At 34.2% G+C, this 17972-nt stretch overlaps 2 protein-coding genes across 2 annotated transcripts; one reads left to right on the top strand and one right to left on the bottom strand.

Annotated features, from left to right (window-relative positions):
- Nucleotides 1-14244: 14244 nt before the first annotated feature.
- Nucleotides 14245-14670, top strand: LOC120012428. Its single transcript, XM_038863853.1, has one exon. The coding sequence runs from the start codon at nucleotides 14245-14247 to the stop codon at nucleotides 14668-14670; it is 426 nt and encodes a 141-aa protein (XP_038719781.1).
- Nucleotides 14671-15048: 378 nt separating this feature from the next.
- Nucleotides 15049-17344, bottom strand: LOC120013452 (magnesium-protoporphyrin IX monomethyl ester [oxidative] cyclase, chloroplastic-like). The gene is made up of 5 exons (XM_038865258.1): nucleotides 16819-17344; nucleotides 16463-16527; nucleotides 16033-16360; nucleotides 15816-15914; nucleotides 15049-15471 (listed from the first exon to the last, which is right to left on the bottom strand). The coding sequence occupies exons 1-5, from the start codon at nucleotides 17281-17283 to the stop codon at nucleotides 15208-15210; spliced, it is 1221 nt and encodes a 406-aa protein (XP_038721186.1). The 5' UTR covers nucleotides 17284-17344; the 3' UTR covers nucleotides 15049-15207.
- Between the last annotated feature and the right edge of the window lie 628 nt (nucleotides 17345-17972).

Below are 17972 nucleotides of genomic sequence, written 5' to 3' on the forward strand. Positions count from 1 at the left end.
GCTCAACTAACACCCCACAACCTTCGTAGAGTTCTCTCAAGTCTCAATGAAAGCACCAATGATGAAGACTTTCATACCTTCCGACGAGTTGGGTTAGAATCTGGATAGATTTGACGTACCCCACAAGCCCAAAAATAGTATGCTATTGTCCGCTCTGGGCCGAAGCACTCACAGATTTGCTCCTCCAAGCCCAATTCCTCGCTTAGGCCCATAAAACCGATCATATTGTGTTAGATTGTGGAAACTCCTTATCTGCTCCTTCCTTTATTTATCGACGTGGGATCTAATCAGACACTCCAAACACCTTTTTCCAACAAAACTCACCTCAAATCACCACAATTTTAGAAGTCACCCCATCTTACCGTAGAAAGTGAAAATACAACACATGTCCAAATAGACCCAATAATATTGAAATTGCAGAGGACAAAATATTGTAGAGGAGTATACAAACATCTCAATCATAATATACAAAATGAAAATGAAAAATGTTTCGCCCCCCAATTTGCTTAACTCCATTTTAAACCTCGTTCATAAGTGTTGGATGTTTAGGGGATCCTACATCTGTGTTCATAATCAACGGATACCCACATGCCACATGGATTGAGGAATAAAATGGACAGTAATTTTTGGGGCTGTAGTATACAAAAATATATAGGTAGGCATGGACAAGATTTGGCATGGTAGATGATTCATTAATGGACACCGCTAGATCTCTAGGACATGGGGACACCACTAGATCTCTAGAACATGGTTGCAACTTGGCACCAACTTCTCATGCAAGCTAAACTACTCTCACACTAAAACAATTAGGTTTGGATTGGAGTAGCCTACAATATTTTTTAGGCTAAAATTTTATAGTGGTGTTTTAATGAAACGTAGAGATTAACAATCTTGGAATCAATAGTCGTGAGAAAAAAAAAAGGGAACTCATTCCATACTGATAGAACTAATACTAATAGTATAATGTGTAGGTAATCCCAACAGAAGTCATAGGGTAAGATATATGGGTGGTATGCAACCCATGGGGACACCACTAGTGGTAATTGTCTAGTTGGCGCTTGAGTGTGGTCTAGCTCAACTTGCATGGCATGAATTGGTCTTTAAGTCGATGTTTAATTTAGATAGTGTAATAAATAAACACTTTAATGCGGTTTAATTATACTTTATAGTATCGAAAGACAGGGGTTTGTTACACTTTAATCACCCAAAGAAATTTTGTTACGATATCATCATCCAATATTGTAAAATGAGACAATTCAGGGACTCTGACAGATATCATATTGTTCTTGAAAAAAAAAGTCACATTTTGGGTTAAAAACATTGAGACTATCACCTAAAGGTGAGATCGTGAGAGTCCTGTAAAGAATTGAAAATCCCATGAAATCAATATATTATAGGCGAAAAACAAAGGCTGCAGAAAAAATAATAGTGCAAATTCATTCTTCAGGGAACATTGAAATTTCATGCTTGAGTGATCATATGTCCTCCATTTGCTATAAAATTTCATATGAACATTCTTACATTCTTAATATATCATATCATGAGTAAAATTGAAATTTTTAGTTAGGATTTCTATACAATTAACCAAACGTAAAACTATAAGCTCCAAAATGTTCAAAAAAAATAAGTTAATTTGTAGTTGAAGCTCATTTAAGAGATTTGCCTTTTTTTATTTTTTATTTTATTAATATAATATTATAGATTTTTAATTTTATTTATATAAAAATATCTTGTAGTTTATAAAGAGTTTAAACTAAAAATTAAATTTAATAATAACTATTTATAATAAAATAAACAAAATTTATCAAAAAATAATAAACAACAATGATTTATATATGTTTGTGTAATTTCTATTCAATATTTTAATATTAGATATACTTTCACCAAACACCGAAAATCTTATTTCACAATTTATAAACCATTTTATTTTTCACAATTTATAAGTTAATTTATTTTCACATCATATAAACTTTACCAAACGAACGGATTCAGTGACTCGGCCACCCGCCACCTGTGATGGTAAACAAACACGCCTTTAATAGTTTAATGTACAGAAAGGTTCCTCCATTGAAAAAACCCTATAAATAAGGGGTACCCCCGCTTCAAATTTGTGAGACAGACACAGAGCAAAAGCAGAGTTTATTTCTATAACTTGATTAACAAAAGAAAAAGGATGATGAGTAACCAGCAGCAATCCATGGCAATGCTCCTCCTCTTCGCTCTGCTTTTTGCTACCACAGCTTCAATAGTTGAAGGGAACATTAATATCCAGGCTGTGGGGTTTCTGGCTTGCTCTCCAACCGGATTAGTAACACCTGGATTGGCCAGACAACCCTTGGTTGGTGTTAGAGTTAACTTGACATGCGATGGAGGGAGAACTACACTTGCCACTGCTAACACCTCAATCACTGGCTTCTTCAATCTGACTGCTGTTAATGTTTTACTTCCACCTATTCGTTGTGTTGTGCGGACTCAGCTCCCGATTGCCGGTTGCAACCTCTTACCTGCAACTGGTGGAATACTCCAAGCTGCTCTCAACCTTGTTACTCGGACTCTGAATGGTTTCGCATTTCTACTGGCGACTACTGTGACAACTATCGTTTAAGCAATATCTCTAACAAGCAATATTACTATATGTATGTGTGTGCGTCTTAATGTAATGAAGTGTTGTTCTTGGCCTTAGAAACTGAAAAACTATATATATCATATAGACATATATAGTTTTGTTTAATAGTATGTAATAACAGTTTCTAAAATAAGGAAAGATACATGCAGACTTTACCCTGAAATTTTCACTGTTTGTTTGTGTTCTAACTCTTCTAAATATTCTTGCATCCCGTTCTTTCTTTTTCTTTTTTTCTTTTTTTTTGGGTTTAAAAAGAAACACAATTCCAAGAAATTAAGTTTCAAGTAATATGGCATGGTTATAAAATATATATGAGCTCTAATATGATCCAATCTGTTTTGGCAGAAAGTTTTTAGATAAGTGTTTGTCTTTGGACTATAGCCTGTACAAATTGTCCGGGAATATTGAACATAACTTTAAGTACGGGTTCTCCTAAGAATCTTCTAATAGACATTTGTAAGAGTACCCATGCCAAATTTCAGATCGATCAAACATAGCAGAATTGAGAAAAATCACATCGAGCCGCAAAACATGCTCATTGCTCGGTCATAAATTAGGGCACAGTGCGTAAATATCAAAATGTCTCGCACATTGCTCGAAAAATATGTTCATAATAATGAAAATAAGGTATCTGTAAAATGTCAACTCAAACGGGATTGATATGATATGAAAGAATTGAGTTTGATTCTAGGGTTAGCGATAAAGAATCCTAATAAAAATCGATTTTGGCTAACTTTCAAATTCAAATTCAATCAATTTGCAATCAAATCATCACATAGCACATCTAATCAAATAGCATAACATGATACAATTATCAAAATTAAAATGTGGTATCTTTGGTGAAACAAAAATTTTCCTTTTTCATATTTGGATAGATAAAAAAAAGGGAAGAAATTTGTTTTAATTTACTAATTTATCCTTACTTTTTATATTTAAGTATTATGTCCAATGATAAAATAAAGATTTACCTATAAATAATTTAATTAGTCATTCATTCCCTCCAAATAACCCCATTTTGGGATTTTGGGAAAGACAAAAGTTTAATGAAATTTTTCTCATTTCCTCTCAAATTTCTCCCCTTAATTTTTTTATAAACTATCCAAACAAAGAATTTGAAAAGAAACTCCCTTTCCCTTCTCTTCCCTTTCATTTCCCCTAAATTCCTCAATCCAAACACACCTTAAATCTCTAGGACATGGTTGCAACTTCGCATGAACTTGTCATGCAAGCCAAACCCTCACATTTTGACGATTTGATTGGGTTGGAGTAGCCTACAATATCTTTTAGGCTCCAATTTTATAATGGTGTTGTAATGAAACTTAGTGATTAACAATCTTGGAGTTAAGAAGTTAAGCGAGAAAAAGGGGGAAAAATTGGTAATCTCTTTCCACACTGATAGCCTTATAGTATAGGAGCATATTGTAAGGTATAGGGTAAGATATATATATATATATATATATATATACACACACACACGTATGTATTTTAAAAAAATTCTCCTATGTGCATCTAAATTGTGTACTTAAAATATGCACAACTTTTGAAGGGTGTTAATGAGTGAAATGACAAATGAAGTCCGTTATTTTAGGTCCCACATATTTCAAATTAATAGTGAAAACATAGGTGCCTATTTTAAATGCGCATAGGATATTTTTTCCAAATTCTTTTAAAAATATTTTGATCCCTAAAAGTTAAGACCTCATTTTAAGATCTCACTTTAGAACCTCATGAGAGAATTATTATTATTATATATAAATTTTGGCATGCATTAATGCATACATAGCACTGAATTGGTGTCTAATTAATTCAGTGCTAACTCAACTTGCATGGCATGAATTGGTCTTTAGAGTGTGTTTGGATTGAAGGATTTGGGGAAAGGAAAGGGAAGAGAAAAGAAGAGAAGAGGAGGGCAGAGAAGGGAAAGAATAATACTTTCCCTCTCCATGTTTGGATAGATATAAAAAGAAAGGGAAGAAAATTAGTTTAATTTACTAATTTATTCTTATTTTTATGTTAAAGTGTTATGTACAATGGGTAAAATAGATTTTTAACTTATAAATAACTTAAATAGTCTTTCCTTCCCTCCAAATGACTCCATTTTGTGAGGAAGATTTTTGACAAAAAATTTAATGAAATCTTCCTCCAAAATCCTCTCAAATCTCTCTCCCTTAATTTTTTTATAAACTATCCAAACAAAGGAATTGAAAGGAAACACATTTCATTTCTCTTTCCTTCCCTCAAATCCCTCAATCCAAACACACTCTTAGAGAAGCGCCTTATTGAGGACATCTTGTAAGAAATTGTTAAAAAGTCCACACTTTACGGGACTCAAATAGTGTTTGGTAGAGTGGGGATGAAAGCCGATAAAGGTCCCGATTCTACTAAACACCTCGCATATATGCTAGTCGATCTGCTAATTTATGATAAACTTCAATTCGAAGCTTATTTGAGAGCTGTTCCATATTTCTTTTCTTTTTTTTATACCTATTTGGTTATATCATATATGATAGTATATTTTCATTTGTTAAAATAATAATTTCAAAATTTTAATTTAAAAAAAAACTTTTTAAATAAAGGGAAATTTCACACAAGGATAAAAACTAAAATTATATTTCAACAATGAAAACTTAGAAAACATTTTTTTTTTTAAAAAAATAACAAAGCTTAAAAAAATGCCTATGCTGACATTAAAAACGTTGATTCTTCTTCCTCCTCATTTTCTCTCTCTTCTTCCATGACATCGTCAGACTGAAGTTGGTCATCTGACCATCGTTTTCGATTAATGAACCACCGAAATGAAGCTCCATGATAGCTTGACCAAAACCCAGTCAACAACGACCGTCGATTATACCTGAGTCTCCAGAAATATTTTACGAAATCACGGCCAACGTTTGAAAAAGAGCTCGATCCAGTCAATACAACTAACGCTGATGACTATCAAAACCACCAATATACTCCACGGACCAAGACACATTATATTTGGAATTTGATATGATAAAATGAGTTAAAATTGTTCAAATTTTTAGATATGATTATTTATTATTTGTTTCAGATATGCTGATATTATGTATGTTTTGCATCTGATGATACTATATCTGTTTAAACAAAATTTTTGTGTTTCAACTTTCATTGAGACCAAATGAAATTCTCGTCTTTCAGTATTCAAATAGATACAATAAAATGGATATAAGAAAACATATATAATAAAACAAATAACATATGAAATAGATAACACATGACGCAGGTTTGTGGGCATGGTAGACAACCATTGTCAGCCCACAGACTCATCAAATAGAAGCGTTGGAGCACCACGACCAACCCCCGACCATCATTCACCGCCGTCAGTTGCTGATTCCACCAGAATTTGACCTAGAAGTTTCGGTCATCTGTGAAGAAAGTTGCCCAATCCAACCGCTGGAGATAACACCTCCACAAGTCGTCGCCACGGGAGTGTAACCCAAACCTAGGTGCACCATTCTCATCCATTGACTACCTAGAATAGTAGTCAGAAGAGAAAGTTTTGATTTAGGTGTCAAATGGGGAAGATGAGGATATTTCTATCAATAAAATAAATGTTTATGACTTTTTGTTCTCTATGGAATATTTTTAAAGTTTATGAATTTTAACTAATAAAACTTATTTGAGTGTCTTTAATGGAACAAAAATTTTAGTGGAGGGAATTATCTCTAATTTTCCCTTTAAACAATAATTTTATATATAGTATTATAAGCTTCTTTCATATAATAATTTCAAACTTAAAATTAATGGAAATTTACTAATAAGAGTTACACGAGTTAAAAACAATACACCATTAAATCTAAGGCCAAACATATTACACCTATACGTCCTTGAATCTTTTATTGAAAAAAATGCCCTTAAATATAACATAACCCTAGTACACTTTATATCATCTCCTACCTCAAATCTCTCTCCCTTCTCTCACTCTCTCTTTGACATGGTAGATGATTCATTAATGGACACCCGCTAGATCTCTAGGACATGGGGTACCACATGATCTCTAGGACATGGTCGCCACTAAATCTCTAGTACATGGTTGCAACTTGGCACCAACTTCTCATGCAAGACAAACTCTCACACTATGTCGATTTGGTTTGGTTTGGACTGGAAGAGCCTACTATTGGATTGGAGTAGCCTACAATATGTTTTAGGCTCCAATTTTATAGTGGTGTTGTAATGAAACGTAGTGATTACCAATCTTGGAATTAAGAGTTGTGAGAAAAATAGAAAAAATAGGTAATCTCGTTCCATACTGATAATACTAATATTAATAGTATAATGCATGTGTAGGTAATCCCAACAGCCTTATAGTATAGAAGTCATAGGGTAAGATATATGGGTGGTATGCAACCCATGGGGACACCACTAGTCGTCTAGTTGGCCCTGGAGTGTGTGGTCTAGCTCAACTTGCATGGCATGAACTGGTCTTTAAGTCAAGGTTTAATTTAGATAGTGTAATAAATAAACACTTTAATGCTGGTTAATTATATTTTACAGTATCGAAAGATAATGGTTGTTACACTTTAGTCACCCAAAGAAATTTTACTATGATGTCATCATCCAATATTTCAAAATGAGACAATTCAGTGACTCGGGCAGGTTTCATATTATTATTGAAAAAAAAAGTCATATTCTTGGGTTAAAAACACTTAGGCTATCACCTAAAGGTGAGACCATGAGAGTCCTGTAGAGAATTGAAAATCCCATGAAATTGATATATTATGGGAGAAAAATAGAGGCTGCAGAAAAACAGTAGTGCAAATTCATTGTTATGGGAACATTGAAATTTCTTGCTTGAGTGATCATATGTACTCCATTTGCTATGAAGTTTCATATGAACATTCTTACATTCTTAATATATCATATCATGAGTAAAATTGAAAATTTTAATTAATTAAGATTTCTATACGATTAACCAAGCACAAAACTATAATTTCCAAAACGTTCAAAAAAAATAAGTTTGAAGTTGAAGCTTATTTAAGAGATTTGCTTTTTTTTTTCTTTTATTTTATTAAGATAATACTATGGATTTTTTAATTTTATTTATATAAAAATATCTTGTAGTTTATAAAGAGTTTGAACTTAAAATTAAATGTAATAAGAACTATTCATAATAAAATAAACAGAATTTATCAAAAAATAATGAACTACAATGATTTATATATTTCTGTGTAATTTTTATTCAATATTTTAATATTAGAAATACATTTCACCAAACACGCAAAATCTTATTTCACAACTTATAAACCAATTTATTTTTCACAATTTATAAGTTAACCTATTTTAATATCATATAAACTTTACCAAACGAATGGATTCAATGACTCGGCCACCCGCCACCTGTGATGGTAAATAAACACGCCTTTAATGTACAGAAAGGTTCTTCCATTGAAAAAAACCTATAAATAAGGGGTACCCCCGCTTCAAATTTGTGAGACAGACACAGAGCAAAAGCATAGTTTATTTCTATAACTTCATTAACAGAAGAAAAAGGATGATGAGTAACCAGCAGCAATCCATGGCCATTCTCCTCCTCTTCGCTCTGCTTTTTGCTACGACAGCTTCAATAGTTGAAGGGAACATTAATATCCAGGCTGTGGGGTTTCTTGCTTGCTCTCCAACCGGATTAGTAACACCTGGATTGGCCAGACAACCCTTGGTTGGCGTTAGAGTTAACTTGACATGCGATGGAGGGAGAACTACACTTGCCACTGCTAACACCTCAATCACTGGCTTCTTCAATCTGACTGCTGTTAATGTTTTACTTCCACCTATTCGTTGTGTTGTGCAGACTCAGCTCCCGATCGCCGGTTGCAACCTCTTGCCTGCAACTGGTGGAATACTCCAAGCTGCTCTCAACCTTGTTACTCGGTCTGTGAATGGTTTCGCATTTCTACTGGCGACTACTGTGACAGCTATCGTTTAAGCAATATCTCTAACAAGCAATATTACTATATATATGTGTGTGCGTCTTAATGTAATGAAGTGTTGTTCTTGGCCTTAGAAACTGAAAAACTATATATCATATAGACATATATAGTTTTGTTTAATAGTATGTAATAACAGTTTCTAAAATAAGGAAAGATGCATGCACACTTTACCCTGAAATTTTCACTGTTTGTTTGTGTTCTAACTCTTCTAAATATTCTTGCTTCCTGTTTTTTCTTTTTCTTTTTTCTTTTTTTTTGGGTTTAAAAAGAAACACAATCCCAAGAAATTAATTAGTTTTCAAGTAATATGACATGGTTATAAAATATGAGCTCTAATGTGATCCAATCTTCTTTGGCAGAAAGTTTTTAGATAAGTGTTTGTCTTTGGACTATAGCCTGTACAAATAGTCCGGGAACATTGAACAATACTTTACGTACAGGTTCTCCTAACAATCTTTTAATAGACATTTGTAAGAGTATCCATGCCAAATTTCAGATCGATCAAACATAGCAGAATTGAGAAAAATCACATCGAGCCGCAAAACATGGTCATTGCTCGGTCATAAATTAGGGCACAGTGGGTAAATATCAAAATTTCTCGTACATTGCTCGAAAAATATGTTCATAATGATGAAAATAAGGTATCTGTAAAATTTCAACTCAAACGGGATTGATATGATATGAAAGAATTGAGCTTGATTCTAGGATTAGCGATAAAGAATCCTAATAAAAATCGATTTTGGCTAACTTTCAATTTCAAATTCAATCAATTTGCAGTCAAATCATCACATAGCACATCTAATCAAATAGCGTAACATGATACAATCATCAAAATTAAAATGTAGTATCTTTGGTGAAACAAAAATTTTCCTCTTTCATATTTGGATAGATAAAAAAAAAGAGAGAATAAATTTGTTTTAATTTACTAATTTATCCTTACTTTTTATATTTAAGTATTATGTACATTGGTAAAATAGGGATTTACCTATAAATAATTTAATTAGTCATTCATTCCCTTCAAATGACCCCATTTTGGGGAAGACAAAGTTTAATGAAAATTTTCTCTCAATTCCCCTCAAATCTTTCCCCTTAATTTTTTATAAACTATCCAAACAAGGGATTTGAAAAGAAACTCACTTTCCCTTCCCCCAAATTCCTCTATCCAAACACACTTTAAATCTCTAGGACATGGTTGCAACTTCGCAAGAACTTGTCATGCAAGCCAAACTCTCACATTTTGACGATTTGATTGGGTTGGAGTACCCTACAATATCTTTTAGGCTCCAATTTTATAATGGTGTTGTAATGAAACTTAGTGATTAACAATCTTGGAGTTAAGAAGTTAAGCGAGAAAAAGGGGGGAAAAAAAGGTAAACTCTTTCCACACTGATAGCCTTATAGTATAGGAGGATATTGTAAGGTATAGGGTAAGAAATATATATATATATATATAAATTCTCCTATGTGCACCTAAATTGCGTACTTAAAATACGCACAATTTTTTAAGGGTGTGGATGAGTGAAATGACAAGTGGGGCCCATTTTTTTGGGTCCCACATATTTCAAATCAATAGTGAAAACATAGGTGCCTATTTTAAGTGCGCATAGGATATTTTTTCCAAATTTTTAAAAAAATGTTTTAATCCCTAAAAATTAGGACCTCATTTTAGGATCTTACTTTAGAACTTCATGAGAGAATTATTATATATGTGCGTGTGTGTGTGGTGGCATGCATTAATGCATACATAGCACTGAATTGATGTCTAATTAATTCAGTGCTAACTCAACTTGCATGGCATGAATTGGTTTTTAGAGTGTGTTTGGATTGAAGGATGTGGGGGAGGGGAAGGGAAGAGAAAGGGAAAGAATAAGATTTTCCCTCTCCCATGTTTGGATAGATATAAAAAGAAGGAGAAGAAAATTAGTTTAATTTACTAATTTATCATTATTTTTATGTTAAAGTGTTATGTACAAGGGGTAAAATAGATTTTTAACTTATAAATAACTTAAATAGTCATCTCTTCCCTCCAAATGACTCCATTTTTGGAGGAAGAATCTTGATAAAAATTTAATGAAATCTTCCTCCAAAATCCCGTCAAATCTCTCTCTTAATTTTTTTATAAACTTTCCAAACAAGAGAATTAGAAGAAAAATGCATTTCTCTTCTCTTTCTTTCTCCCTAAATCCCTCAATTTAAACACACTCTTAGAGAAGCGCCTTATTGAGGACATCTTGTAAGAAATTTTAAACAAAGTCCACACTTTACGGGACTCAAACAGTGTTTGGTAGAGTGGGGATGAAAGCTTATAAGATAATGGTACTGATAAAGATCCCCATTCTACCAAACACCTCGCATATGCTAGTGGTTATGCTAATTTATGATAAACTTCAATTCAAAGCTTATTTGAGAGCTGTTACACTTTTCTTTTCTTTTTTTTTTTTACCTATTTGGTTATATCATATATAATAGTATATTTTCATTTGTTAAAATAATAATTTCAAAAAATAATAACTTTTTACATAAAGGGAAATTTCACATAAGGATAAAAATTATATTTCAACAATGAAAACTTAAAAAACTTTAAAAAAGAACAAAGCTTAAAAAAATGCCTATGATGACATTAAAAACGTTGCTTCTTCTTCCTCCTCATTTTCTCTTTCTTCTTTTTCTTCCATGACATCGTCAGACTGAAGTTGGTCATCTGACCATCGTTTTCGATTTACGAACCACCGAAATGAAGCTCCATGATAGCCTGACCAAAACCCAGTCATCAACGACGTCGATTATACTTGAGTCTCCAGAAAAATTTTACGAAATCACGATCAACGTTTGAAAAAGAGCTCGATCCGGTCAATACAACCAACGCTGATGACTATCAAAGCCACCAATCTACTCCATGGACCAAGACACATTATATTTGGAACTCGATCTGATAAAATGAGTTAAAATTGTTCTAATTTTTATATATGATTATATGTTATTTGTTTAAAATATGCTGATATTATATATGTTTTGCATCTGATGATATTATATATGTTTAAACGAAATTTTTGTGTTTCAACTTTTATTGTGATGATATTACCAAATGAAATTCTCGTATTTCAGTATTCAAATAGATACAATAAAACGGATATAAGAAAACATATATAATAAAACAGATAACATATTAAATAAATAACATATGAAACAGATAACACATGACGCAGGTTTGTGGGCATGGTAGACTACCATCGTTAGCCCACTGACCCATCAAATAGAAGCGTTGGAGCACCACGACCAACCCCCAACTATCATTCACCGCCGTCAATTGCTGATTCCACCATAATTTGACCTTGAAGTTTCGGTCATCTATGAAGAAAATTGCCCAATCCAACCGCTGGAGATAACACCTCCACAAGCCGCCACCACGGGAATGTAACCCAAACCTAGGCGCACCATTCCTATCCATTGGCTACCTAGAATAGTAGTCAGAAGAGAAAGCTCTGATTTAGGTGTCAAATGGGGAAGATGAGAGTATTTCTATCAATAAAATAAATGTTATGATTTTTTGTTCTCTATGGAATATTATTTTAAACTTTATGAACTTTAACGAACAAAACTTATTTGAGTGTCCTTAATGGAACAAAAATTTTAGTGAGAGGGACTTATCTCTAATTTTCCCTTTAAACAATAATTTTATATATAATATTATAAGCTTTTTTCATATAATAATTTCAAACTTAAAATTAATGAAAATTTACTAATAAGAGTTACACGAGTTAAAAACAATGCACCATTAAATCTAAGGCCAGACATATTACACCAATACATCCTTGAATCTTTTATCAAAAAAAAAATGCCCTTAAATATAACATAACCCTAATACACTTTATATCATCTCCTACCTCAAATCTCTCTCCCTTCTCTCACAAATCTCTCTCCCTTCTCTCACTCTCTCTTTGACATGGTAGATGATTCATTAATGGACACCCGCTAGACCTCTAGGACATGGGGTACCACATGATCTCTAGGACATGGTCGCCATTAAATCTCTAGTACATGGTTGCAACTTGGCACCAACTTCTCATGCAAGCCAAACTCTCACACTATGTCGATTTGGTTTGGATTGGAAGAGCCTACAATTGGATTGGAGTAGCCTACAATATGTTTTAGGCTCCAATTTTATAGTGGTGTTGTAATGAAACGTAGTGATTACCGATCTTGGGATTAAGAGTTGTGAGAAAAAATGGAAAAAATAGGTAATCTCATTCCATACTGATAATACTAATAGTAATGGTATAATGTGTAGGTAATCCCAACAGCCTTATAGTATAGAAGTCATAGGGTAAGATATATGGGTGGTATGCAACCCATGGGGACACCACTAGTTGTCTAGCTAGTTGGCCCTAGAGTGTGTGGTCTAGCTCAACTTGCAAGGCATGAATTGGTCTTTAAGTCAAGGTTTAATTTAGTTAGTGTAATAAATAAACACTTTAATGTTGGGTCAATTACACTTTATAGCATTGAAAGATGGGGATTATTACAGTTTAGTCATCCAAAGAAATTTTGTTATGATGTCATTATCCAATGTTTCAAAATGAGACAATTCAGGGAGTCTCGCAGATTTTATATTGTTCTTGAAAAAAGAAGTCATATGTAGATGTATTATGTGTTTCAATTTTAGTTTTCCTAGTTTTTCGGGTTTATCTATTTGTTTGGGTGGGTTAGCCTTTCGTTCAGCTCTTCTGGGCTAGCCTTGGTCGACTAATTGTGTTGGGTTTCATCCTGGTTGTTAAAGACACTAAGGCTATCAAAGTGAAATTGTGAGAGTCCTGTAGAGAATTGAAAATTCAATGAAATCGATATATTATTGGTGAGAAAATGAGATATTGACAGAAAACTGTAGAAAGACAACAATGAAAATTCACTATTATGGGAATAATGAAATTTATTATTTGAGTTATCATATGTATTCCGTCTGTTATGAAATTTTATATGAACATTCTTACATGCTTGATATATAATATCATGAGTAAAATCGAAATTTTCAGTTATGATTTCTATACGATTAACCAAGCTTAAAATTATAAGCTACAAAACGTTAAAAAAAATCAAGTTGAAGCTTATTTAAGAGGATTTGTTTTTTTTTAATTTATCTTTTATTCTATTAAGATAATATTATAGATCTTTTTAATATTAACGTAATTTAATTTATATAAAAGTACCCAGTAGTTTATAAGAGTTTGAACTTGAAATTAAATTTACTAATAAAAATCATAAAATAATAAACTACAATGGTTTATATATTTTTGTGTAATTTTTATTTTATCTTTTAAACTAAATGTAATAAATTTATCCACATCTTTTAAATTAGTGTTAGATATAGTTTTCACCAGAAAAACATTGGATCGCATATTTTATAGCTTATAAACTAATTTATTTTTAACAATTTATAAATTAGTTTATTTTGACACCTTATAAGGTTTACCAAACGGATTCAATAACCACGTGCGCCTTAATGTACACAATAACACAAAGGTTCTTCCATTGAAAAAAAAACCCTATAAATAAGGGGTATCCTTGTTTCAAACTTGTGATACGACAGACGCAGAGCAAAAGCAGAGTTTCTTTCTACAACTTGATTTACAGAAGGAAAAAAAAAAAAAAAGGATGAGTAACCACAAGCAATCCATGGCCATGCTCCTCCTCTTCTCTCTGCTTTTTGCTGCCAATGCTACAATAGTTGCAAGGGTCGGGAATATCCAGGCTGTGGGGTTTCTGGTTTGCTCTCGAACTGGATTAATAACATCTGGATCGGCCAACCCAGGCTTGGTTGGTGTTGGAGTTAACTTGACATGCGATGGAGGGAGAACTACACTTGCCACTGCTATAACCTCAAACACTGGCTTCTTCAATCTTAGTGCCTCCAATATTCCACTTGTTAATCGTCCCTCTCTTCCATCTACTAATTGTGTTGTGCAGGCTCAGCTCCCTATCCGCACTTGCAACCTCTTGCCTGCAACTGGTGGAATACTCATAGGTGTTCTCGACCTTGTTACTCAGACTCTGGATAGGATCGCATTACTACTGGGGGATGTGGGAGTTCTCATCCTTTAAGAATGTCTAAGAAGCAATTACTATATATGTGTGTGCGTCTTCATGTGATGAAGTGTTGTTCTTGGCCTTAGAAACTGAAAAACTATATATCATATAGACATATATAGTTTTGTTTAATAGTATGTAATAACAGTTTCTAAAATAAGGAAAGACGCACACTTTACCCTGAATTTTTCACTGTTTGTGTTCTAACTCTTCTAAATATTCTTGCTTCCTTTTTTTTTTTTGCCCACGGAACCCAAAAAACCCAGGCAAATACTCCTGACCTTAGCATCATTCGCCTTAAGCCCAGAGATATAACTAATTGTGCTATTGCTCTGTGGTTAAGTGCAACCATATATGACCAACTGAATTTGAATGGGCAAGAGTAAGGGGAACTGAAAATGTGTGCACTATCATTAGAAGAAATAAATATGCGCTCTTCATAAGTATGATTCCTCAGTTTCATAGGTCCAGCCCTGCAATGTAACTATGATGCAGTACTCAAGCTAAACATGAAAAGAAGGGATGAAAGTTGAAAAAAAGGAGTATCAATATTCAATACACAAGCTGTGGATCGAACTCAGCGATATCGACTGATCCAGACTCTATTGGTGGCATTAGATATGCTGCCAAGAGCTCAGAAACCAATGCTGCAACAAGGGGAATTCTCTTGAAGTTCTTGACCAAGGAACTCTCCTCGCTCTGTCCAACTGCAATCAGTTTCTCGTTAATCTCGACCATCCGATCCAACTTCCTCTTGAATTCTGGGTTCTCAACATCGAGCACAGCTGGGAAAACCCTAGCCGTTGTACGGTTTGTCTGCATAAAGAGAATTCCAGATAAACAACTTGATTAGGAACAAAAGTTCAGTAGTCCAAAGTATGCTCGGCCAGTTTAGAAAGCTAATGTTACTCGTGCGTATCTGTGAGAGACATGGGAACAAACTATTGACTGACAATGGATTCAATATGGATATAAAGTACTCCTTTTCTTGAAGTACCATTAGGTTCCTCAGAAACACTAACAAAGTGAATGTTAAGCTCATTAACATTATGAGTTAGACGGTAATGGCGGTTTTAAGACATCCAAAGGCACTTATATAGATGGTAATGAGCTTAGTGTCATCACATAGAAATGAAAATGCGATATAAGTATAGTCTTACCTCAATGATGACATGCATGTCAAATTCCTTAGTGTTAAGTCCAATGCCTTCATAGAAAGCTGTGCGCTGGCAGTCATTTAGGTACATAGTCACGTAGACCTGCAAGCAAAACATATTTATCACATTGTCAAAAGATGCAAAAACTAATAGATAGAAGATCAATCTGATGTTTAAGTGGGATGAGAGTATCTGAGTTTATATGGTATGACAAGATTACCGAAAGGCAGAAGAATCGAGCCCAAAGCTTGGCCTTCCAGTCATTGAGAAACTGGGGCTGTGCCTTCATCAATGCAGAGAAGAAATCTCCATGGCGATTCTCATCCTGGCACCAGTTCTCAAAGTACTTGAAAATAGGATAGCATTGGTACTCAGGATTGGCCTTGAGATGCCTGTAAATGGTGATGTATCTCCAGTACCCAATTTTCTCAGATAAATAGGTAGCATAAAAAATGAACTTGGGCTTGAAGAATGTGTATTTCCTAGCCTTCGTCAGGAAACCCAAATCCAATGCCAAGTTAAAATCAGATAAACCCTTGTTCAAAAACCTGAAAACAGTTAAAAATACAGTCATTTATGTAATACTGAACTAATGGTTGTTAGAAGAATTGATGACCATGAGAGAAAAAGGAAGATCTAATTTAGCATACCCTGCATGCCTGGCTTCATCCCTGGACATTAGAGAGAAAATCTCAGCTACCACTGGATTGGTTTTCTGAACATCGACCATTAAAAGAGTTGGTGTCAATTTGAGCTCAATTCTAACCCATATTCAGAATGTAATGTGAGTAAAAATTAAATCACAAAAATCAGTGAACAGGAAAGAACTCAGTATTCAAGTCTTAGCTAAATTCACTTTTTAAGTTAAGCAAGGAATGAAAAAATGGTTAATTTAAGAAGCATTTGCCATTCAGAGAACCCAATATAATGCAAGAGAGGAAAGATTGGGATGCATTTTCAGCTGTGCATATTATCAAAAAGCTTAAGAACTATATGAGAACCAGACCTTGAGCCTCCTGCCGAGCTCTTTGTAGAGAAGGAATCCAGAGAACTCAGCAGTGCAAGACCTCTCCAAGAACTCCACAAAAATCTGCCTGAGAGGCCCTTGCATTTTGTCAGCAGCTTCCTTGAACTCCTTGTTCCTGACAAAGTGAGTCTGGTTATAATCAGTCTTGAATTCCTGCAACAGAGCCTCAAACTCATCCTGGTTGAGATTCTTGTTAATCTCAGTATTGAAGAGCGTCTCCATCTCATCAAAATCTGTGGTGTAGAACCTTGGTGCCAAAAGGGTCTCCTTGGGTGCAGTTTTTGCAGCTTTCTTGCTTGGCTTTGCTGTGGTTGGCTGTGAAGTGGCTGTCATTTTAATGGTGGTGAACTTTGGGTATGAGAGTCTGCTTTTGGGGCTGCCAAATTTGGGTGTGGTGGAACTGAATTTGGAGATGGGTTTCACCAGCGCCATCTCTGCTGCCATTTTTGGGAGCAAAGTTGTAAGCTTTGAGCTTCTTTGGGGAAGGAGGGACTAAAGAGAGTGTTGGATAAGGGTGGAGTTTATAATTGGTATCCTCATGACTGAATCTCATCCTAGGAAATCTATGAGATCATGTGAATATTTGACACGTGGCACATAATTATAGGACTGTCTTGATTGCTTCTTTGGTGGGGTGTGACAACTTTGTAATGAATTTGGGCAAAAACTAGTGGTGGTATTTTCATTACAGCAGATTCTCGCTGAGAGATTTTTATATGATTGCAAAATAGTTGGTTTTTTTGTATGGTAGAGTTGGCGAACCGGGTCGGAGTTTAGGGTTTAGAATTCATGAAACCGCAATGGCTTGGCCCATTTATCCTTCACAGTCTGGGTTGATGTTTTCAATCCAGCCCATGAATCGGGCCCGAGACGAGCTGACCCTACCAGTCTCGGGCACGGCAAAGTAACGGCAAATTTTTTATTTGAAATATTTAAAATACCCCCAACAACTATATAACAAATAGTTTTGGGGGGTCGGCCTGCGAAGTTAGAGGGATGATCGACCCCCAAAACTAGACTGACATCTTACGACTTATCATATGCTTGATCCAGCATTGACATCTAAAATACAAGATATATTGGTCTTAAAAGGGAAGAATATAACTTCAAATTATGACAACCATTACTAATGC

Source organism: Tripterygium wilfordii, chromosome 13 (genome assembly GCF_013401445.1).
Source record: "Tripterygium wilfordii isolate XIE 37 chromosome 13, ASM1340144v1, whole genome shotgun sequence".
In the NCBI taxonomy this organism is placed as follows: Eukaryota; Viridiplantae; Streptophyta; class Magnoliopsida; order Celastrales; family Celastraceae; genus Tripterygium; species Tripterygium wilfordii.

What these genes read in the sequence shown, in the direction of transcription:
- LOC120012428 (XM_038863853.1), top strand. Translation starts at nt 14,245, where the DNA reads ATGGCCATGCTCCTCCTCTTCTCTCTGCTTTTTGCTGCCAATGCTACA.
- LOC120013452 (XM_038865258.1), bottom strand. Translation starts at nt 17,283, where the DNA reads ATGGCAGCAGAGATGGCGCTGGTGAAACCCATCTCCAAATTCAGTTCC. An exon ending in GATGAAGCCAGGCATGCAGG is followed by an intron (nt 16,361 to 16,462) that starts GTATGCTAAATT and finishes AACTGTTTTCAG; the next exon opens with GTTTTTGAACAAGGGTTTAT. An exon ending in CTCGATTCTTCTGCCTTTCG is followed by an intron (nt 15,915 to 16,032) that starts GTAATCTTGTCA and finishes TTTTGCTTGCAG; the next exon opens with GTCTACGTGACTATGTACCT.